A 24,176-nucleotide genomic window follows, 5' to 3' on the forward strand; every position below is an offset into this window, starting at 1 on the left:
TGGCGACGCTCTGACAGGGGTCCGTGACTCTCTTCAGGGAGGGGTGGCTGTTTCCAATGTCCTCCCTGGTGCCCTGTGGCTGGCGGGACCCTGCCCACCCTCTCCCTCCCCGTCCAAGCTCTGTTTTCGTCTGAACGCAGCAGCCACGGCTAACACGCCAAGTGTGTCTTCCATGCTCCAGAGCCTCAGGTCTGGTCAGAGCAAATTCTTACTCAGCGTGCAGATGTGAAGTCAGGTTTTATTAAAGTATTTACACAGCTCATTGCCGCCACGTGGAGGAGTCTGTGACATTCCACACAATAACAGTTAAAGATACCTGCTGACCACTGGGTCCTGCATCTCCTGCTCACCAGGCATCTGTCAGGAAACAGCCGGCAGCTTGCCCCTCTACCAGGAGGAACCAGTCCTCGGCTCCGCTGAACAGTGGCACATGTGCGGTTGAGGGGAAAGTGTCCCCTGAGCACACCTGATGACTGATGACCACCCACACCCAACCATCGACCATCAACAACCAGTGCCTGGTAACTGCCTGACACGACCATTCATGCCCACTTCCTCAGTGTCCCCTCTGGGTCACAGCTCAGTGTCCGCACCTGGCCACTTACCCAACACCTTCAGTTACCACAAATCTTTGTTTTCTCAAAACCCTGAGAGTGGGTGGGGGATGCTCCCTTTTGTCCTTTGAAAGCTGGGCAAGGCTGGGGGTGGGTCTGTCCAAACCCTACAGGGGAGGAGCAGCCGAGGGGCGGCACTGAACCTGGGGTCTGCAGCGTCCACCTGCCTCCCTCTCGCTCCACACGCTCAGCCGTCCTTTCCTGGGCACCTGGCCTAGGCTGTGTGCTCCCCAACATTAGTCTGTGATGGAGGCTCTGCGGCCCCCAGAAATGGTGGGTGAGTTGTTCTGTAGATCCTCTGACTGCCTCACCTGTCTGCCCAAACCAACCTCGGGTTCATTCTCCCAGAAGTCCAGGGATGAGCTTGTTGCAGCAGAGGGGTGTGGCCGGCATGGCCCAGGGCGTGCAGGACAGGGTGTGGACCTTTGGGGATTGAGGGGTCTCTGGACACTGCTGCTTTGCTGTCTTAACAGCCCCTCTGTCCGGCCTCATTTTACTGGGGATGTGGGTTTTGCAAACCAAGGTGATGCTGACAGGATGTGTGAGCTTCCCTGTGGCTGCCTCCCGGCACGGCTGTCCCAACCTCTGGCATTGCGCTCCAGCTGGGGTCTGTGACGCCACCAATGCACAGGAACAAGGCATTCATTTTTAAGGGAAAAGCGGAGTCAAATGCGTTCAGAACAACTGAGTCTTGCGGTCGGGGCATCTGGGCCAGGGCTGGGCAGCCTGCTGAGGTCCATCGAGCGCTGTGGGGACCAGGGCTTGGCACACGCATGGAGACTGCACCCTGATATCCCCACCCTTCTGCAGCCGGCTCAGCAACATCTCCAGACACCCTCCCCACATCTGCAGATAACCCTTCGCCTGAAGGAGCAGCCGCTAGGGCTGCTGAGCGCCACCTCTGGGGAGGAGAGCTTGAAACAGTTTTATATGTTGTTAAAATAATTCTTACCCTACGATTATTTTTGTTAAAAAGAATAGGTTTCCGGTTCCCACTCAGCTGTATCCCGCACCCCAAGTAACCCCACCACCAGGGGCCTGCAGGTCTGGCCGCAGCTAGCCTGGGGCTGAGCGTCGGGTTCTGCGGCTCCCACAGGGTGGCAGGTGACCTCCTGAGGCCTCCGGAGCCAGAGCTGCTGAGGGTCCCACGGAACACCTGTGGGGAGAGGCCCCCTCCTTCATGGCCTTGCTCTCCTGATCTGGTTGTCTCCTCAGCCTGCCTTCCGTGGGGAGGCAGAACAGCCCTGTGGAGTTGGGTGGGGCAGGGCTCGGGCGGGCCCGGTGGGCGCCCCAGGAGAGAGGACGGGCTGCCCTCCTGTTGATTTCTCCTGGTCCTAACATCAGGGGGGCCCTGACTGGCTTCCCTGTGTCCTGCAGATGAGGGGGGCTGCCCTTATGGGACCTGGGAGGCCGCCCTGATGTGGGACGGATGTCACCCGGTGGTCGCCCAGGCTCATGCTGGGCCACACAACTGCGTTTCCACACTTGCTCCTTGGCTCCCCTATTCTCTTGGGCCGGGCCCAGTGGCTCACGCCTTTAATCCCAGCACTTTGGGAGGCCGAGGCGGGCCCATCACCAGGTCAGGAAATCGAGACCATCCTGGCTAACATGGTGAAACCCTGTCTCTATTAAAAATACAAAAAATTAGCCGGGCGTGTTGGCGGGCGCCTGTAGTCCCAGCTATGGGAGGCTGAGGCAGGAGAATGGCGTGAACCCGGGAGGCGGAGCTTGCAGGGAGCAGAGATCGGGCCACTGCACTCCAGCCTGGGCGACAGAGTGAGACTCCGTCTCAAAAAAAAAAGTGGACCCACTATACGGCTGAAACACATTTTGAACAAGATTATCTAAATGCTGGAGTTTAAACCGAGTCAATGACAACACGACCCCAATTCCAGGTATGGGGTTTAGTGGACAACCAGCTTGACGGAGTCAGGACCGCGCTGACCTGCCCGACACGGTGCCCGGGCTTCTGGAAGGAGGAAGCCGGCGTCTCAGCCCCGCAGAAGTCCCGCACCGTGCGCCTCCCGCAGCGTCCGACAGGCAGGGGTGGGGCTAGATGACCGAGGTCTCCGTCTGCAGGAAGGACTGCGCGCGGGAGCCGCGATGCAACTGCAGGGCGCCCTCCGAGCCGTTGCGGGAGAAGGAGGAACCGCAGACCCTGTAATCCCGGCTCGTGGACGGGGTCGGGCACCGGCTTCGCCATTTTCGCTTCAGCTCGCACTGCACCTGGGAGGTGAGGGCAGCGGGCACGCCTGTGAGCCTGGGCAGGTGCGGGCGGGTGCTATGGGAAGCGCGGCCCGCGAGCCTCCAGCTCTCCCTCCTGCCTGCTCCCGTGGAGGGTGGGGCTACATCTGTGTTCCCATCAGATGGACAGAAACAGAAACGGCCTTGGGGGTAGAGGCTGGAGGGAGCGGGAACTGGACGGCCACAGGAGGGCGGGGGACGCTGCCAGACTCTAAGGCTGTGCATGGGTGGTTCGGGGGTCGCCACTGCCACGGCAAGCGCAGTCCCACAGTCTGAGATAGTTAATATTTTTCTGAAAAGATTTTCCTTAGCAGCCGGGGATGTGACGGTGCTGGGCCTCCGTCTCCTTCCCTGTTCCCAGAGGGCAGGGAATGTTAGCCCTGGGAGGGGGTGGGGATGAGTGAGGGGTGCCCGGGGATGAGAGGAGGGAGAAGGACAAGTGGCACTATTCGGGCTCAGCTTTGCAGAAGCCCTGCTGGTGAAAGTTGCATGTCAAGCAAAGAAAGCACCAGCGACCGCAGCTTGGGGCGGGAGGGTCAGGGGTCAGGGGACGGGGCCAGGCCATTGGAGCAGCCCGGAGACAGCGTCCCTGGCTGGGGATGAACGCACGGCAGAGCTTGGCTCCCGGCTTCCTCCCCAGGGACTCACAAAACGCTGTGCAGCCCCACCCCTCAACCCAGGCCCGGCTTTCCGGGACTCACAAGCTATGGTCAGGAGACAGACGCTGACCATGGGGAAAAACAGATTGTCTAGACCCGGCTGGGAGCTTTCCCGAGAGGGCTCCGAGGCGGATGGCAGTCGATGCTACTTGGGGTGGAGGGAAGGACGGAGGCGTTTGGAAGCTGGGCCCAGAACAGTGAGTTTGCCTGTGTCGTTGTGGGTTCTCTGATGGGGACACAGAGAACTGTGGGGGCCTGGGCAGTGAGTCGAGCCCACGGGAGACAGGCGTGTGTGGGGGCCGCGGCACCAGGCTGGGCAGCATTTCAGGAACCAACTGAGTACCTGTGCTTGGTTCCAAGGCAGCCATGAACTTACCTCACTGTTCAGGAAACAATAGAGGATGGCCACCACCAGGCCCTGCAATGAGAAGAGATGGTCAGGCAGGACCCGCGCTTGGGGGAGGGTGGCCGCCTCTGCACACCTACCTGGAACGACCCCAGGCACAGTTCAAACAGTATCTGGTATTTGGAGGAGATGCTGATGGGAAACACGGCAAACACCATGTAGTGGACGCCGAACAGCGGGATGAGCAGGAGTGTGGACTTGGCCAGCCTCCTGCACAGAAGGAGAGGAGCCAGCTCAGTTGCTGGACCCGCGGACCCTCTGCAAGCCTGGCAGGGTCCTTCTCAGGAGGGGGCAGCTGGCTGTGGGAGGGGCTCCACACCCCCTCTCCACTACTGGAGTCGCCGCCCAACAAGAAAAACCACTGTTTCTTTACATTTATGTCTGAGGCCCCCGTACAGATCCAGCACTCAGGGCCTGGGAACATGCATTCCAGAAGTGTCCGTTTCTCCCAAATTCCCTCACAAGGACACACGCTGTGTCCTGGGGTTCATGGCTGGCAGGGGCAAGATTCCCTGTGAGTGACCCAAAACCTACACAGGCCCCGCCTGGGAGCCCCGTCCATCCTGAGGCAGGCACGGGACAAGAAGGCCGGCCTCCACCGCAGCCACGCGCAGGTTTAAATGATGAGGCCCGATCCTGCTCCCGGAACTGCAGCTCGTAACAGCTGGGCTCCGTGGGAGCCAGGTCCCTCAGTCAGTGGCAGAGGACCTGCCTAATTCCCTCTATTAACACATCTGAAGTTTGCTGGAAAAGAGGCCTCTCTGCGGCTGAGCTCCTGGCCCCTGTCCAGGGAGGTTTTGCTACTTCTGTGACCAGAGAGTTACACAGAAAGGACCTCGTGTGGCCTCAAGGGTGTCTCAGCCTTTTCTGTTGTCCTGGAAAGGGAACAGATTTTGTTTCCAAATAAAAGCATCCATCTCCAAGTCCAATTTAACAAACACTCCCAAAGAACCAATGCAAAAGTCAGCATAGAAACTAAACAAGATTCACAGGAAATCCAAGTTCAACCTGAAGGGCAACCAAGAACGATCTTACTCGGGGGTCTCTGCCACGCAGGCACCACCGGACTCCCCTGAGCAAGGACAAGGTCATGCTGCCATGCAGGGTCTGACATGGAATCCCATCCCTCATGTGAGCAGGCAGAGATGGATACTCCCCTGGATTTAGACACCACACAGCAGAATTAGATTCTCTGGTTTACCAGATTCTTTTGCAATACTCTGGTGCCAGGCAGCAAATATCCGGCAAATATAGACTGCATTGATCCTCCTGACCTTAGTGACATTATTACTTCCATATTACAGATGGGGAAGCTGAGGCATGGAGTGGCAAAGTGACTTCCCTCAGGGCACCGGCCGGTATCTGCACCCAGCTTTGGGGATCTTGGCCATGCTCCTGTCTAACGGCCCCTCCCCAAATCCATCCGTTTTCTAAGGTGGGAGAAAAGGGAAATGCAGGCCAGGCACCCTCCTAGGCCGGGCGGCAGGGTTCCTGCCACGGCGCAGCTCTGTGCACAGCCGCCCTTCCACCCCCGGTCAGTCTGAGCCCGAGGCGCCTTCTGGGCTGGGCCAACCACTTCCACACCAAGCCAGTGTTTAGTTTATACTTGAATTTTGGTTTTTACTTTAAAAAAAATAAATTCTTGATATAAATTTATGGAGTCTTTGCATTACTTTATAGATTCCCTGGATCATCATGAATTAGCTGGATGACTGGGGGTGACTGGCTGAACGTCTGCCCTGTCTTCATCTACTGAAGGGAGATCGCATTGCCATCTTCATGTAATCACGTGGGCAGGAAACGCTTTCTGAGTTTTTATTAAGCACAAGGCCTGGGATTAGGGCCGGCAGTAGACACACGGCCATGGGCTATGTGCTCTGAGGGGGGGACAGAATTAAATGTAAGATAAAAAATAATGTGTGGCCAAGGAGAAAGACAGGCTGTATAACATGCAAGTGGGTGGATGCTTAAACAAGCAAGCTCACTAAAGATGACTTTCTTCCGGCCTTGAAATAAAAGAAATGGTGCCTGACTTTCACAGTCACCAAGGCCAGAAGTGCCCCTGCTGAGTCCTCCCAGGTCATCAGGTGCAGAATCACACCCTATCTAGATGGTGGGTGTTTTAAACCACCAGATTTTGGAGTGATTTGTTACTTCGCCAGGGAAATGCTGTCCAGGGCCTCTCTGAGCTTTGGGCAGGAGCAGAGCCCTGGGGCCCAGCCTTGAGGCGTGACGGTGGTGGAGGCGGAGTCGCCGCACCTCCAGGGCCTTCCTGGCAGTGTGGGGGTTTCCTGTCTCCACACACAGCATCCTCATCGGGGACGGCCAGGACAGGACACACACTCACTTGTACTGAGACTGGTCGTTGCCGCCGACATCTGGGGATGTTAACTTCTGCAGCAAAATTCGTATAATACTAATGAAAAGGACAAAATTGACCTGCACAAGAGATAATAAGTTTGTGAAACAGACACGTGGATCCCTAATTTGCCCTGAAGTCCACCTGATTTCGACCCTCCCCTCCGCTCCCTCAGTCCCTCCCTCCTTCCCCGGGAACTGTCTCTGGGGGTCCACATGCCTGAAGAGGTCCTTCTCCGGGAAGGCTGAGTGGATGAGTGGAATAGGGTCAGTTCTATTTAATAAAGGATGGCAGGCTTGCTGTCTGCCCAAGTGTGTGACTCCACAGATAATCCACATTTCAACAGGGGCTACTTACAATGATGGAAATTAAAATCGGTATTCGTATGACCCACCAGGGCACACTGTGGTCGTTTGTATCCCAGCAACTGTCAGAGAGAGATGGGAAATCAGGTTACCACCAACCACTTTCACAAGACAGGTACAGGAGAATGAGCGCCTGTGCCTGCCAGTGGGGCCGTCTGCCCCTCCCAACTTGCCCGCTCCCCTCGCCGTGGAAGCACAATTTCTCTGCACTGACAGATCGTAAAGGAATCTGTCCCAGGGAGTGATTGTGTATTGTTTTATGCTTTCAAAACAATAGTCGGCTTGTGGGGAGGAGGAATGGAGGTGCGGCCCCAGAAGCCAGGACAAGGGCAGGAGGGCTGCTGACGCCCTCCACTCTGAGCATGAACTCGTGTCAGCCCCATTCAGCCGACATCAGGAAAAAAGAAACTTCCTCCTGAAAATTAGCTTCCCCTCCCCTCCCGAATGGTTTGCATGTGTATGGCAAAGGGTTTAAAATGTCCTTAGAGCCACCAGCTCTCCATCTCGTAGAATTTCGTTTTGATTTTCAGCGCATGGGGTGTCTCCAGCAGGAAGCTGTGACCCCTGGCTTGTAAAATGCCTCAGTGATTCTCCCCAGGGTCCACACCCTGCGCTGGGAGTCTGCAGCCCTCCCATAAAGCAGAATCTCCATTGTAGGCCTAGGTCCATGCTTTCCTCGGGGGCCGAGGGCAGGAGCCTTCCGGCTGGTGCAGTCTCAGACTGGCTGAAGGGGACCAAGGGGAACCAGTCCTCAAGGCCAGAAGTGCCCCTGCTGAGTCCTCCCAGGTCATCAGGTGCAGAATCACACCGTAACTAGATAGTGGGTGTTTTAAACCACCAAATTTTGGAGTGATTTGTTACTTAGCAGTGGATAACTGATGCACACTGAGGCCCTTTAAAAGGCAGGATATTTGTGCTGTAACCACACGTGCTCATGTCTGGGCCATGGTCTCGCTCAGGGTGAGCACAGTGGAGAAGCGCTCTGGGCCGCACGAACCAAGACCGTGCTTAGGAAGTGCCGGGGGGCCCTGCAGCCACCATCACCTGACCTTCCACTTTGCTCCGGGTAAACAACGTGCAGGGCACTTGGTTTTCTTCTGTGGACATCGTTGTACCCACTGCAGGGGCTGCCCCAGTCTCTGCCTGGCTTATCCCAATCTCAACTATGCTGCAAAACCTGGCTCACTTCCTGTCTCCTGCACTGGGCTTCCTCCAACACTCCAACCTCACAGGATTTCTCCCCATGAATCGCCCAGATGCTTCCTGCGTGGCTGTCGGTTGGCCGCAAACGCTCCCTGTCCTTCCAACCAGGTAACCTTCTGGCTTCCAAAGGACTTCGTGTTGCCAGATGTTGCCGGGCCCGTTTTCGAGGTTGCAGTCTGGGCATGGACTCACCCGGTGTCTTCTAAGTAGAGCCTGGCCGCAGTCCACGCACCGATGCAGACGGTGGGGAGGCCTGCAGAGAGACGCCTCGTTACACAGGTGGAGCGGAGCGGTGTACACGCACACAGGTGGGTGCCTTCACCAGCAAAACCCTCAAGGACACGCTTTCTCACGGGAATGTTAAGTGCAATCTCTTGTTTAAAGTCTTTGTAAATATTTACAAGTTTATGCTCTTGCCTTAGTAAGCAGTGAAGATAATTAAACACACGCTTGAGAGCTGAGAATCTGAGACTTGCCATTCCACATGAGAAGTGTTATTACTGGAGGCCACGGAGTTGAACGAGCGGAGGAGATGTGTTCACTGATTTTATGACCACCCGCGGAGCTATCGGCTACGTTTGCCTCATCCTGTCCATGAGGATGTCCCGAATTTGCACCCCTTTCCAACCCTGGGCAAGGCAAGGCTTCCGCTACCTGGTGTGCCTCTCCTCTCTGATCCCCACCCCCAGTGAAAGGTGAAGTGGGTAGAGGCGGGGAGGAGGAAACCGTTTTGTTACTTAACAGCCCAGTTTGAATGGGGGTACAAGGGGCCTGGAATGGGAGTATTTTAAACTAGGTTCCTGGTTACCAGAAATATTAACGTGTTGTTCGTAGGAGCCTCCAGTCATCCTAGAAGAGCTCTTCATTGTACGACCCTGACATGCATTCTATGGGGGCGGCACAGTGTTTTCTGAGCTGAAGATGTTTGCGTTGTTTGGTCCGATGGGATGGGATGGAGGGTTTGTGGGTGGCAAGGGGCACGCTTACCCCATCCGATCAGGAGGTAGGCCAGGAAGCACCTTCTGGGGGGGAGCATGGCCACCAGGAGGGTGTGGAGGTAGAGCCCCTCCACCAGCAGCCAGAAGAAGTTGGCCATGATGCAGTACTGCAGGAAGACCAGGCTCAGCTTGCAGCCCACCTGGAAACCGCAAACAGAGGAGAGGAGAGCATGACCTCATCCGGTAACAACAGCTCCCAGCAGGCAGCGCCGCTCCAGAACACAGGGTGCTTGGTATCTGTGCAAGGAAGGAGACACTGGTGCCATTGGGAAGGAAAGTGATTAACACAGTGGCCAGGGCGCTGGCCAGGAATGCCTGCTGGTAGCACCGGGCCCTTTGTATCCACGGCTCCAGAGGAAGATCACTGCAGAGGCAACCGTGAACAGCCCTCCCTGAGATGAGCTTACTCACTGTTGCGGGCCAGGAGCGCACTCACTGATGGAGGGTCCTAGACAGGCCGCACAGCTCCCTGGCCCTCCCGTTCTCAGCCCCTCCCCTCGGCTCCTCTACTTCCGCTTCTCTGACCGGCTTCACCACAGGAACCCCCGCAGTGGTCCTGCCGGCCAGCGAAGAACCAGAAGAGCCGGCAGGAGGTCATGTGTGGGGTGAGGTATGGGTGGCAGGGGTCCTGCAGGTGCCCAGGGCTCTGGCTTCTGTCCCTTTGTGTGAACAGAGCACGAGTGCAGGTAAAGGGTGTGGCACCTGCCAGCTGCCCTCACTAACAGCTCAGGTGAGCAGTGCCTGGGAAGAGAAGGCAGTGGACCCACACCAGGACCCAGACTTTTCTTCTAAATTTTTGACAACTATGTAAGTTCCTCAATTGCAAAAAACTGGTTTTAATATTGGGTAACTGCATTAAACATGAAAAAATAAAGGGGAAAATGAGAAATCTAGCAAATAAAATATTTTCTGAGATTTTAAAAGGATTTTCACTGGGAAAGAATTGCATATTATATAAAATAAATCTATTTTAATCTCTCAGACCTTCATCTAACTAAATGTACCAGGCATTTCAGCTTCATGAGCAACCATGAAACTACTTTTAATCACTAAGCTTATATAAAGTGTGCTGAAAAAGAATAGTATTTTCATTTCCATTCTTATTTCTATGTTTATGTTCATACATATCTATAGACATATGTAGGTGGGTGTACATATGCACGGCAGATATATGTATATCTGATACATATATCAGATGGATACACCTATACATATTTATGGGTGGATATACTATATACATATAGCAGATGGCTATCCCTATACATATATATGGGTGAATACACTTTTTTATATATGGGTGGGTATACTTATATACATGGGTGGATACAGTTATATATGGGTGGATATACTTATACTTTCATATGGTGGCCTTTCAATTTGGCCTCCAGGGTCCTGAGAGCCACTGAGCCCTGCAGGCTGCCCCTGACCTCCACTGAGCCCTGCAGGCAGCCCTGACCTCCCCAGTGCTCTGGATCTGCCACCTTCCTTTGCTTTTCCTTTTTCCCAAGCATAGCAGGGTGGGTGCTTCATTTTCTGAGGCACTGCACAGGTGAGAGCTACCCTTATTGTCCATCTTTGCCACCAGAGCGAGGCGAGCGCCTGCACGTGGATCTCATGTGTCAACGCCTGGTGAATGGACACTCAGATCCCAGCAAGTTCTGCCCTGGGCATCAGGACACAGCCTCTTATGTGGAAAGATGATAACACAGCCATGGACACAGAAGAGTCACAGTATGTCAATTTGTGACTTACGGCCACTCATTTGAATAGTAAAGTGAAATAAATCAGGTTTTAAAATCTCTGGGAGGTGAGATTCTGGGAGTTGGTGACCCATCAGGATGCAACGTGCCTTCTTTTGTCTCTCGGTAAAAGACCGCATCTTAAACACAAGGAGTAAAGTGCAGATGAACCAAGTACACAAATGAACAATCTCAGAATAGAAACCTCTTAACCAAGATGGGAAATCTGAAATGAAAACAAGAAGTGCTAAAAGGATAGAAAGCAATTTTGGTTATATAAACTTTAAAAGCTTTTAGATGGTAAAAATACCATAAAAATACAATTGACAAATGATGAATTTGGAAACATATTTACAATAGAAATGACAAATGTTTAATTTTTATGACACCAATATTACAGGTGAATGCGGTGTTTTAGAGGGCCGGAACAGCTTGTGGAAAGATGCCAGTTCTCAGCAGGTGCCCTGCCCTGGAGTGTGCATGACAGCCACAGAGGCAGGCCAGCGCCCACCAGACAGGCAAAACGGTAAAACCAGTCAGGTCTTTGGGCTCTGGTGTGATCCTACGTGCAGCTGTCAGCTCTCTCAGCCTTTTGGAAGGCAATCTAGCAAAACAGACTTACTACAATTTAAAAATACACATGCAGCCGGGCGCGGTGGCTCATTCCTACAATCCCAGCACTTTGGGAGGCCAAGACGGGGGGATCACTTGAGGTCAGGAGTTCGAGACCAGCCTGGTCAACATAGTGAAACCCCGTCTCTACTAAAAACACACACACACACACAAAAATTAGCTGGGTGTGGTGGTGCCTGCCTGTGATCCCAGCTACTCAGAAGGCTGAGACATGGAATTGCCTGAACCTGCGAGGTGGAGGTTGCAGTAAGCTGAGATCCTGCCACTGCACTCCAGCCTGGAAAACAGTGAGTCTGTGTCAAAAACAAAACAAACAAAACAAAACAAAAAATAAAAATATGCATGCCCTTTGCAATGGGCTGGAGGCTTCTTTATGCTGCCAGAATTCATGTGTTGAAGCCCCACCCGCTGTGGGAGGGTGTTAGAGGGTGCGGCCTTGCCACAGGGGTGGAGCCTTGCGATGGGATTAGTGCCCCTGTAGAAGGACCCCAGCAACATCCCTCGCCCCTTCCACCACGTGAGGACACAGAGAAGTCAGACCCGAATCTGGTGGTGCCTCGGTCTCAGGCCTCCAGAACTGAGAAGTAAATGTCTGCGACAGGAGCACACATGGATGGAGACACCCTCTGACCTGGCAGCCTCACTGGTGAGTTCCACCCGACAGAAATAAGAACACCAGTCCATAAAGACGCATGTCCGGTGATGCTTGCAGTGGCAAAAGAGAAAAATAAAGTACAGAGCGGACCCCGTACCAGGGGATGGGCTATGTGGAGGACGTCATGCCACACGAGGGGCCGTGTGCCGCCTGAAAGCAGGTGCCGACCTGGTGGGGCCCTGGCACATCCTGCTGAAGGAGCAAAGAGGATGCAGAAAGAGTGTGCTGAAGACGATTCCATTTTCTTCTTAAATGGTAACAAAAACATCTCTGCATGTTTTCGCATGTGCCCATTCGCCAAACAAGCACACTGAGGAAGGGAGGTTTGGGGAATGACGAGGCCTCTATTGACTTCATTTTCAACAGTGTGACCTTCAAACCTCATTACACAGGCTCCAGAGCACTGCAGGAGGGGCCCAGCGGGCCACAGGGGGTCCTCCAGGGCCAGCTGCCACCCACAGGGTTGATGTGAGGACCCCCAGCCAGGAGACCCACCAAGGCCCGGTGCCCAGTCAGCAGCTGGTCCCTCCTCAGCCCCGTGGCCTTGTCGGGGAGCCTCTGTGTGAGCGTGTGAGTACGCGCACATGTGCACGTAAGGCAGGCAGGACTCAGCTTAGTAAGCCTGGGGGTGTGCTTCTGGGAGTCCCACAGACCCCACGGGGAACCTGCTGTGGCCGATGGTGAGAATAAAGGGCAGCTTTGCTCCATGTCCCGGGACAGCCCAGGGCCCCAGAGGAAACTGTGTTTCTGTCTAGGCCACGTGGAAGGGGCCAAGAAGAGAACTGTTCATGTTCTTGGCTGATCCTAATATCATGAGAAAAAGGCCCTGCACCTATTTTTGAGGTGCTGCCCCAGGTGTTCTGCCTGGGAGAATAATCTTGGTTTGGTGAAGTCAGCTGGGAACAAAAAATATACAAAAAAATGCAACTGGAAGGAAAGATATTTTTCCTGTTTCTTATACTGAGGTCTGACTATTTCTGGCTGACTTGTTTATTCAAAGCCTGAGCATTCTTTAGAGGACAGCGAGAGGGAAGACCCAGCTTGGCTCCTCTCTGGCCTCAGGCATCTCCCCTCCCTCCTGTCCTCTGTTCCCTCCCTCCTCTGTCTGTCACATGCTTTTCCCTTTGCCTCTGCTTTCCCCTTGCTGGTACTAGAGTCACGGGGCATCTGGCACAAGGGGCAAAACTGACTCCCTCTGTCCTCACAGAGCTCGACTCGGGGCACAGGCTCCGTGCTGCTGGGTGTCATGGGGCCCCACATGCACCTGGGCTTTGGATCCCGAGACTCCGGGCCAGTTGCTGGTTTCCGCTCAGCCTAGTTTCCTCGTCTGTGAAATGGGGCAACTGCTCTTTTAAAGGCGAATGAGTGTTCACCCAGTGTCCAAAGAAACAGCCCAGCATTTAGAGGACGCTCTGCGCAGTGTGTGGGAGGCCAGGCCCTCCCGGTGGGGCAGCCACGCTGGCTCAGATCCACTCTGCCTCGGAGGTTCTCGACACTCCTCTCGGGTTGAAGCAATAGGGGAGAGTAGAGAGCTGCTGCTCCAGGCCAGCATCCAGTCCCGAGGGCCACCACTTTCTATGTCGCAGGTCTTCCAGGGTCCACTGGGGTCCACTGAGGGTCTATCGTGGGTCCTGAGGGTCTGTCGAGGGTCCTAACGGTCTGTCGAGGGTCTGTTGTGGGTCACTGCTTTCTATGTCGCGGGTCCTGAGGGTCTGTCGTGGGTCACTGCTTTCTACATCACAGGTCAGTTGAGGATCCGTCAGGGTCCTGAGGGTCTGTCGTGGGTCCTGAGGGTCTGTCGTGGGTCCTGACGGTCTGTCATGGGTCACTGCTTTCGACGTCATGGGTCCGTTGAGGGTCTGTCATGGGTCCGAGTGGTCCTCTGAGTGTCTGTCAAGTGTCTGTCGAGGGTGACTGCTTTCTTCATGAAGAGCTAAGGGCAAGGGATCTGCAGAGTGAAGCCTGAAACCATCTCGGTGAGAGAGACTCTGACACCATCCTCACACTTCTTATGGGCGTTGACCACTGTTACACATGTGGGAAGACCCTATTACTAGGACAGGAACTCCAGGGGCCCAACTCCACCTGGGGACAGGGGCTTGCCAGGTGAAAAATTTGTTTTTAATTTTGTTATCACAGCAAATCTGATTCACAGGCATCACGCGCCAGCTTATCCCCAGAGGCACATTTCCTGCATGAAGACGACGATGGGCTATGAAAAAGCTGACGTCTGTGTGGTTATAAACGGCTTTACTATCTTAAAACTAAGTTAATTCAAATCTGTTTAGACTGAGCAACTGTGCCAGCAGACGGACCTATCTGCATGGAATGCGGGAGGAGAGTCTGGAGCTCCTGGCTCCTTGAGAAGAACCTTGGTAGTGAGGGTCTCCGGTCGACAGTGAGGAACCAGGGGCACGAATCCTTCACAAAGATGTCGAGCATGTGGAGTGCTCTGGGCCAGCAGGGATGTGCTTGGTAGAATGGCCTGCATGTAGGAGGTGCTCAACAGCACTTGCTATGTTAAACTGACTTGATTAGGTGCTATATAACCACCAATAACTACCACAAATACAGCTGAGGGAGAAGGGCGTGTGTGGAGTGAAACGCCCTGTACTGCATTTGTAGGAACTAATAATTAAGATTATCCTCAAATCAAAGAGTTGGACGCAAGATATTCATAGACATGCAACTGGGTTCACAATCAGGCTTTGCATGGAATTTACCCATGGCACAGATCAAGTTCTTCCAGCAATCTGGAAGGAAGCCTTTACTGCTCAGAATCTAGGAGATTCAGACAGAAAGCAACAGAGTTGTGTGTGTTCATCTGTGCCAAGATTTCTCAACACAGATATGTGTGAGGAAGGGTGTGCCTTTCCTCAGTCTAGCTCCATGGGGTTCAGGGCTCAGGACCCTTTCACTTCCCAGCCCTGATGGTGCCTGGGACCCCCACCCTCCCTGCCTCAATGCCACCCCCCCATGTCTCAGCTGCCAACTGGGCCTGCTCTGGCCCCAGCCTCTCTGCCAGGCTTTGTTTCTCAGCCATAACCCTGTGCCCTGACAGGGACCCTGCACCAGCACAGAGGCATCCTCATCGTGAGAAGGGGGAACAGAGACAAAGGGACAAGACAGTCGGACCCTGTGGTGGGGACAGCCTTACCCAGGAGGATGGCTGGTCGGGGCAGTGCAACGTGCCCGAGCTGGAGTAGAGAACGTCATCCTTGACCAGAACTGAGATGGCTCTCAGGATGAAGGACAGGAACAGGTTCAGGTGGATGTAATTCCTGGTGCAGTGCAGCTTCCTGAGGTGGGGGAAGGGGAGAGAGAGGAATTGGAGGGGGAAGGGGAGGGAGGGAGAGAGAACCAGACAGAGATGAGAAACTCATACTATGATCAGAGAAGCACAGAAAAATAAGAGTTGAGGGCATGAAGCAGATTTCACCATGAATGGCAACTGCAATTTGCTGTGGCAGAGAAAAATGAAAAAGGTCTGTTAAGAATTTTTTTGAGATAATAAAGTGGATGAGATGAAGAAATGTTTTTAGCAAATACACATTGAATTTGATAAGAAGTTTCCTATCAACAATTAAAAAACTGTTAAAATCCCAACAAAGGAGGTCAGTGAAAATGGTGGTATAGGGACCATTCAAGAAACAACAACAACAACAAAAACAAAGATACTCAAAGGCTTACGGCAACCAAATGAATCCTTAGGCGGGGGAAAGGCCCTGAATAGGCAGAAAGCATGCTGTATTTAGCTCACCTTTTGTCCACCCCACCCCAACATGGTGGTCATTTTGAAGACAGAGCTCATGTTCCTATTGTGGGTACTTGGTCCTGGAGGAATTTCTCATAAACCCAAGGAATTGTGTTTGTTTTGACCTTTCTGTGGGTTCTGGGCAAAAGACTCAAAGATTCCTCAGGCTGAGAAGTGGTTTTGCAGACATGCTGGAAGCTGAATGAATAGGCTCCTGCCACCTCAGGAAGCACTTGGCAGTGGAGGCAAACATCAGGTCCTCTGATAGCCTGAGAGGAAAAGCTGGGGAGTGAGAATCTTGGAGAATAAGGGCTTCAAGAAGCTCTCACATGAAGTGGGGAACCTAGAAATCCAGGTGCACATTCAGGGCAGAAAGGACCAGAGAATCCCACAAGCTGTTATCTCAGGCTGCTCTTTGGGCTTAGCACAAGCAGGCAGCGAGAGCTAAGGCAGAGCTGCAGACAGTCTGGTAAAGTATTGAAGGAGTGCTCCCAACACAGAGCCAGCCACAAAGGCCTTTAGAGGGCACTTTTTCTTTTCTTTCAGTTTTTTATCTCTTTGACTCCAGGTGTTTGTGGAAATCTCTATCAAATAACTAGCTGACGACTGAGCTAAAAGTATAGAGTCTTCAGAGACCAATAAAGACCAAGAGTCTTTATAAAAATAGTTTCGAAAATCCCTAAATAAACAACTACAACCTGCAGCAAGAAACAACAAATCCTAGAGATGGGAGACTGTGATTCTAGAGTCATCACATCAGAATATTCAAAATGCCCAGTTTCAACAAAAAATATAAAGCAAAAAATAATAATAAGAAAATATGGCCCATTTATAGGAAAAAGAAAATGAATCAACAAAAATTATCCTTGAGGCATCACATGAAATAGATTTACCTTAAGTTTCTGACTTAAAGTCATAGGCAACAACTTTAAATAAAGTGTCTTAAATATGCTTAAAGAGTGCAAAAAAAAAAAAAACCAAACCTAAAACAAAAAACTATAGACAAATAAAGGAAACCAGGAGAACAATGTCTCAACACATAGACAATATTGATAAAAGAGACAGAAATTAACAAAAAGTAACCATGTAGAAATTTTGGAGCTGAAATACACAATTGAACTAAAAGATTCACTGGGGTAGGTCAAAGCAGTTTTTTTTTTTTTGAGACAAATTCTCGTTCTGTCACCCAGGCTGGAGTGCAATGGTGCAATCTTGGCTCACTGCAACTTCTGCCTCCCTGATTCAAGTGATTCTCCTGTCTCAGGCTTCTGAATAGGTGGGATTACAGGCACCTGCCACCATGCCCAGCTAATTTTTGTACTTTTAGTAGAGATGGGGTGGGGTTTCGCAACATTGGCTAGGCTGGTCTCAAACCTCTGACCGTATGTGATCTGCCTGCCTTGGCCTCCCAAAGTGCTGGGATTACAGGTGTGAGCCACCGCACCTGGCCTAGGTTTGAGCAGGCAAAATAAATCATCTGTGAACTTGCAGAGAGGTCAAATGAAATTATCCAGTCTGAGAAGCAGAAAGGAAACAAAGAATGAAGGAAAATGAAGACAGCCCAAGAGCCTAAGAGACTTGTGGAATTCCGTCAAGTGCACCAGCACACGCATGGGGGAGTGCCAAAATGATGATCCTGAAGTCATGTGGAATTATGAGGGATCCTGAACAGCCAAAACAATCTTAAAAAGAACAAAGCTGAAGAACTCACCATCTCAATTTCAAACTTACTACAGACTACCAAATAGTGTGGCACTGCATATAGATCAACTGTATAGAACTGAGAGTCCAGAAATAAACCTACACATCTAAGGCCATTTGATTTTTGACAAGGGTGCCAAGGACATTCAATAGGGAAAGAATAGTCTTTTTAACAAATGGTGCTGTGACAACTAGATGTCCATATGTAAAATAATACAGCTGGACCCCTACCTCACAGCATATTAAAAATTACTCAGAATGAATCAATGACCTAAACATAAGAGCTAAAACCATAAAACTCTTCTGAAAAAACATAGGAGCAAATATTCACGACCTTTGGATTTCCTGTGTACTTGTGGTGTCAGCCACAAGTCTATTAGGCTCTGTTGGATTTCTTATGTTCTTATGTATGATACCAAAAGCACAGCAAGAAAACAACAGATAAAGTGGACTTCATCAACATTAAAAACTTTTATGTATTAAAGGACATTACTAAGAGAGTTCAGAGAAAACCTACAGAATGGGAGAAAATGTCTGCAAATTATGTATCTGATAAGGATTAGTATCTAAAATATATAAAGAACTCTTACAACTCAATGACAAAAACCCAATTAGAAAATGGGCCAAAACTCAACTATTTCTCCAAAGAAGATATACAAATGGTCAATAAGCACATAAAACCATAATGTGACATCATTGCATACCACTAGGATGGCAATAGTAATAATAATAATAAATCAAGAAAACAAAATAAAAAGTATTGGATGGGTGTGAAGCAACTGGGACCCTCATATATTGCTAGTGGAAATGTAAAATGGTACAGTCGTTGTGGAAAGCAGTTTGGTGGTTTCTCAACACAGAATTACAATATGTCCCAGAATTCCACTTGTTGGTATATGCTCCAAAGAGTTGGAAACAAGTATTCAAACAAAACGTGTACATGAATGTTCACAGCAGCTCTATTCACAACAGGCAAATGGTGAAACAGTTCAAATGTCCATGAGCAGATGAATGGATAAACTAAATGTGGCATATCCATACAACTAAATACTACTCAACCATAAGGAGGCATGAAGTACTGACGTGGATGGAACTTGAAAACATTATGCTAAGTAAAGACACCAGTCACAAAAGGCCACATACTGTATGATGCATCCAGTAGAGGCAATTCCATAGAGAAGGCAGATTCTAGCTTCCAGGAGCCGGGGGCGGGGGGCGGATGGGGAGTGACTGCCTAATGTATAGAAGGCTTCCTTTTGGGACAATAGGAAGTTCAGGAACTAGATAATGGTGATAATTACACAACACTATGAAGGTGCTTAGTTTAGTGCCAAGGAATTGTGTACCTTAAGATGGCTCAAATGGTAAATTTTGTGTTATGGGTATTTTACCACAAATTTTGAAAATCCACCCTCCCCCTCAAATTTTTAAACAATTATGGCCAGCTGAAACAATTTGGATTCTTGCATAAAAAAGAAAAATAATTTTAGTCCAAAAGGATGTTAAAAGAAATTTTTATTTCATTTGTTAGAGAAATATAAAGACCAAACTAAGAAAGATATTTTACAAAAAGTAAAAATTTTCATTTAAGCCAAATTATTGCCCACAGAGTACAAGCCCTTTCTAACATTATTAAAGATCCTGGGCCAGGCGTGGTGGCTCATGCCTGTAATCCCAGCACTTTGGGAGGCTGAGGCACGTGGATCACCTGAGGTCAGGAGTTCAAGACCAGCCTGACTAACATGGTGAAACCCTGTCTCTACTAAAAATACAAAAATTAGCCGGGCTTGGTGGTGGGTGCCTGTAATCCCAGCTACTCAGGAGGCTGAGGCAGGAGAATCGCTTGAACCCAGAAGGCAGAGGTTGACATTGAACCCAGGTGCTTGAACCCAGGAGCCAAGACTGTGCCATTGCGCTCCAGCCTGGGCAACACGAGCGAAAATTTGTCTCAAACAAACAAACAAAAAAATTATAAAAGATCCTTTAATTTAAAACTTGAAAAGTTGCAAGTACTTTTCTTTGGTTTTTGATGAGTTGTGTGGTTAAGAGAAACTCACTGGACAATTAATATTTTGAATTCTTTAATTTCAGAAGAATTCCAAATTTATAAACAAATGTCAAATGATGGCCTAAAAATTAGAAATTATGGTGTAAATATTTTTTCATAGTTTCCATTTGTCAAAGAATTCGGTTATATATGAAAAAACTAGTTTCTATTATGACAGACACTGCTCCAGCTATGGCAGGTCAAAAATCTGAATTTATTGCAATTCATTTGGAATTTAAAACAAGGGACAGATATTTCCATTATTGCTTCTTTCTACTGTATAATACTATTGAAAGTATTTGTGTTCCATTTTATGAAGGAGACTCTAGAAAAACCATCAAGAATGTAGTTGTTAAAATCTTTCAGTATTTATGTGCAAATGCTTTGAATCGCTGAGCGTTTACACAACAGCTGAAAGAAACAAGACAATGAACTGAATGATCTAGTGTTCTTTGCCAATGCTTGGGTGAGTCATGGAATAATTTTACAATATTCACTGTATTGGTAACTCCAAGTCAAGATTTTTCTCAAACAATAAGTGCTTTCCAAATATTCAATTATCAAAAGCAAAATGACAATATAATTTATGTTTTCTCACTGCTATCCTGTTGATTTTGGAACCTTGAAGAAAGGAGAGCTCATTTGTGACATAGCTAGGTATGAAAAATTATGTGGAAATAAAAACTTTCCATAATATAAATCATAACTAATGATTCAATATTTTTCTAACATGAATATGCAGAATATTTTAATTACAATCAAGAGAACCATTTAAACTGGCAGAAAAATACCATATAAATTTGAGAAACATTTTTTCTAATCAATGGATTTAGAGTTGTTTGCCAATTTATGCATTGCCCCTTGAAATTTGACATTAGTTATACTGAGCTGATACAAGGATAAGCTTATTTAACTTGAGAAGACATAATTTGCAAACAAAGGTGCTTTTGCCTCAAAGTTAAATCAACTCTTTCTAAAAATGGCGACCTAGTTTTGTTAACGTGGATATGAACAGTAAAGGGAAATGACTCCTGGTACCAGAGTGACTTGCTGGAGAACTTTCATGTATGTTTGGACAGCTAGGTATGTTTGAACAACTTTTTCAACTGTAAAGTTTAAAAACTCTAAAGGCAGATCAAGTATTTCCAATACAAATCAGTGACCAAATTGAACTACACTGTGTGAACTACAAACTGGATTTTGAAGACTTACTCTGAACACAAGAATGTAAATAGCTCATTAACATTTTTATATTGATTACATATTGAAGTAGTATTTTGGATCTGACAACTTTAATAAAATGTATTATTAATTTCACTGGTTTCTTTTTATTTTTAAAAGAAAATGCTAAAATGAGGCTACTAGAATGCTTACAATTATGCTAGTGGCTTGCCTTATGTTTCTGTTGGACACTGCTGATCTCAACAGCTATCAGATCGTGCTTTTTCAGCTCTTTGGGCTGGCACCTGTCAAACTCCTCCACAGCCAGCGTGCACTCAGCTCAACCCTTCCTGATGTCCTGCACAGCTCCAGGGGCTTTCTCTAGTTCTTCCACAAACCTCTGCTGGGTCCACTTGTTCAAGGCATGGAGGACCCTTCTCTCCCACTCAAAAGATTCCTCATTCTTAGCCTTTAGTTTCTTGAACCTTATTTTTATTTTTTCTATCAACATGCCACCCCCATTCCTGCACCCTCCGTGGACACTGAGCGTCCCTGTTCCTCTGCCAAGCACGCACTCCCATAAAACTTTCTCTTTTGGAATTCTCTTCTTCCAGCAAGACCCTCATCAAATGTCAACATGAACCTTTCTTGGGGCTTAACTTTATGTGACATCTTGCTTTTCCAAAAAGTATTCAGAACATTTCGTTTATAACTCTCTTAGAACACTTAAATTCTGCTTCAGAGAAGACTTAATTGGAACACACCCTAAAGAGGACCTCCACTTGTGGCTGTGAAGGAGGATACCTCAGGAAAGGATCAAGGTGACCCTAAAAAGCAGCCCAAGGGCTTTGGGGAGCAGCTGCAGCTGTGGGGACCAAAGGGCTGGATTCTGGGGAGAAGGCAAGGGCACTGTGGGGAGCGCCTGGGACCTCCAGGGCCTCCGTGGATGTCTGCAGCTTTAGCTCTCCGGGCACAGAGGGTGTTCAGAAAGGACAAGCCCAGAGCTAGGGCCAGAGCGAGGGCAGCCTCACCCACCAGAGCAGAAACGGGAGATAAGGGCTGTTGGGTGACCCTCGGGGAGCAACGACTCTGCAGGAAAGGAAATAGAGTCTGCATCCAAATCCTTTTGGTCTCTGAGATGGCTGTGTGTTGGGTGAGAGGCTGAGAAATAAACCAGAAAGCAGTGGCCAAGGGCGAGTACTTGGGGGAAATGCCTGCAGTTTCGTGGGTGCCGGGTGGCAAGCACCAGGATTCAGGGCCTGAGGGTGGCGGGGTTCCCAGGCCTTCATGGGGAAGTCCCGAATACCTGTGGCCCAGAGTAACAACAAACCAGAGAGCACCTGGCTGCTTGAAACCTGAAACGCAGCCCCAAACCCACGTGGCCCCGACGGCCTAGGCTGTCTCCCCTTGTCACCACGAAAAATTCAAATCCTCTGCAGTAAGATAATCATCTGAAGTCTCTGCAATTTAAATATTTGTAATTTCAGTAACAATTACTAGGTATGCCAGAAACAAGACTAAGTAATCAAAAGCCAAGTTAAAAAGAAAAAACACTGGCCAGGCACGGTGGCTCACGCATGTAATCCTAGCACTTTGGGAGGCCGAGGTGGGTGGATCACTTGAGATCAGGAGCTCGAGACCAGCCTGGCCAACATGGTGAAACCCTGTCTCCACTAAAAATACAAAAATTAGCTGGGCATGGTGGTGCACGCCTGTAATCCCAGCTACTTGGGAGACTGAGGCAGGAGGATCGCTTGAACGAACCCAGGAGGCAGAGGTTGCAGTAAGCGGAGATCATGCCACTGCACTCCAGCCTGGGTGACAGAGACATCCTCCATCTCAAAAAAAACAAAAAAACAAAAACAACAAAAAAAACCAGACAACAGAGATTCAGCTGCTAGTGTTTTAAGACATGGACTGTAAAATTAATATATTTAAGAAAACAGATAAAGAAATGGAGAATTTTATTAGATAATAAAATTAAGACGATCAAATAGAAAATTTAAAACTTAAAAAACCTTGAAATTAAGAGTTAAATAGAGGGGACTAACATTAATTTAACACAGCAGATGCGAGTACTATGAATTGGATCAGTAGTGTGTCTAGATTAAAGTAGAAACCAAAAATATGAAAAATATAGGAAAAAATAGTAATATAATACATGGGAAATGGAGTTTTAGGAGGAGAGGAGAATTAGGAAGGAGCAGTATTTGAAGAGACGCTAGCCACAAAGTTTTTTGAAACTGGCAAAAGACAGTAACAGATTAAAGAAACTCTACAAACCCCAAGAAGGAGAAATATGAAGAAAACCACCTTAAGTCCTATGAGAGTGTAACTGCTAAAAACTGAAAAAAGTCTTCAAAGCTTTCAGAGAAAAAAAGACACACTACCTCAAAGGAACAACGGTGCACTGGCAGCTGACTTTTCAGAAGAGGTCACAATGTACATCTTTAATGTGGTGAGAGAAAATAACTGCCAACAGAATTCAATCCTCTCCAAAATAGCCTCAAAAATGAAGGCAAAATTAAAATGATTTCAAGCAACCAAAACTCATAAGAATTCACTGCTGGTGGGACTGTGCTGAGAGAAACACTACAGGGAAATCTTCCTGCAGTAGGAAAATGATCCCAGATGGAAACACGAAACGCAGGAAAATGAAGAGCACCAGAAAGAAATGTTAAGGGAACGCTAAGTAAATGCGACTTTTAACACAACAACAATAGTATTTATATATGGAATTAAAATACATGACAAAAACACAAAACACATGAGAGGTAAAATGGAGCTAAAATGTTGTAAAACTCTTGAATTGAATGGAAAGTGGTAAAAGTAGTAACTGGAGGTTACTCATGAGAAAAGGATGCCTATTGTGAATCTGGGGTGACAACTAGAAGAATAATAACAATCCAAAAGGGGAGAAAACCAGAAGAATAAAAATATTTGATCAATTCAAAAGAAACAAGAATATGTGCAAAACCAACAAAGAACAGTTGAGACAATTAGAAAGCAAAGAAATGAAAGGTAGACTAGAACTCAGAGTTGTCCTAAGTAGACTGTGCATATGAAAATGCTGCGTTTAAAAATAAAGATTGGAGACAAAAAGCAAATTCCAATTAAATGGAGCTTATAAAATATCTACATTTAATGTAAAACACAGGGAAGTAGAAAATAAAAGCACAGAAAACCATATACCTTGAAAATACAAAACAAAGCTAATAAAATTATCTTAAATATCAGACAAAGCAGATTTTTAAGGTACGGGACATTACTACACATTGGCAGTTTAAACTGATATACTCCTAATGACATAGCCTTAAAATATAGATGGTAAACAGTGAAAGAATTAAAAGGACAAATAGACAAGCCCACAATTATAGTTGGAGATTTTAATACATGTCTTTCAGTACTGGTAGAAAAATATATGTCTTTCAGTTCTGGTAGAAAAAGCAGTTAAAACAATCAGTAAAGATTTGGAATAATTACACAACATTGAAAAACGATGTGAATGACCTATGTAGCACATAACCAAGAACTGCATAATTTACATTATTTTCAAATGAAACTTTTACAAAAACAGATGGCATGCCAGATCATAAAGCAAGTCTCAACAAACTTCAGAGGACTGAAGTTGGTTCTTG

The 24,176-nt window shown here is 48.5% G+C and overlaps 1 protein-coding gene across 3 annotated transcripts in view; it reads right to left on the reverse strand.

Annotated features, from left to right (window-relative positions):
• Positions 1 to 218: 218 nt before the first annotated feature.
• Positions 219 to 24,176, reverse strand: part of VIPR2 (vasoactive intestinal peptide receptor 2) — a 113,786-nt gene continuing 89,828 nt past the window's right edge. For 2 of the 3 annotated variants that reach the window (XM_054495225.2, XM_054495226.1), the window contains 8 exons: positions 15,033 to 15,174; positions 8,838 to 8,988; positions 8,043 to 8,103; positions 6,640 to 6,709; positions 6,271 to 6,362; positions 4,004 to 4,133; positions 3,894 to 3,935; positions 219 to 2,840 (listed from right to left, as the gene is read on the reverse strand). In XM_054495225.2, coding sequence (XP_054351200.1) covers positions 2,667 to 2,840; positions 3,894 to 3,935; positions 4,004 to 4,133; positions 6,271 to 6,362; positions 6,640 to 6,709; positions 8,043 to 8,103; positions 8,838 to 8,988; positions 15,033 to 15,174 — 862 coding nt within the window. In that variant the 3' untranslated portion in view covers positions 219 to 2,666. Of the gene's footprint in view, positions 3,936 to 4,003; positions 4,134 to 6,270; positions 6,363 to 6,639; positions 6,710 to 8,042; positions 8,104 to 8,837; positions 8,989 to 15,032; positions 15,175 to 24,176 lie in introns of all 3 variants that reach the window. The other variant, XM_054495224.2, reaches the window with a different exon arrangement.

This window comes from Pongo pygmaeus, chromosome 6 (genome assembly GCF_028885625.2).
Source record: "Pongo pygmaeus isolate AG05252 chromosome 6, NHGRI_mPonPyg2-v2.0_pri, whole genome shotgun sequence".
Taxonomy (NCBI): Eukaryota; Metazoa; Chordata; class Mammalia; order Primates; family Hominidae; genus Pongo; species Pongo pygmaeus.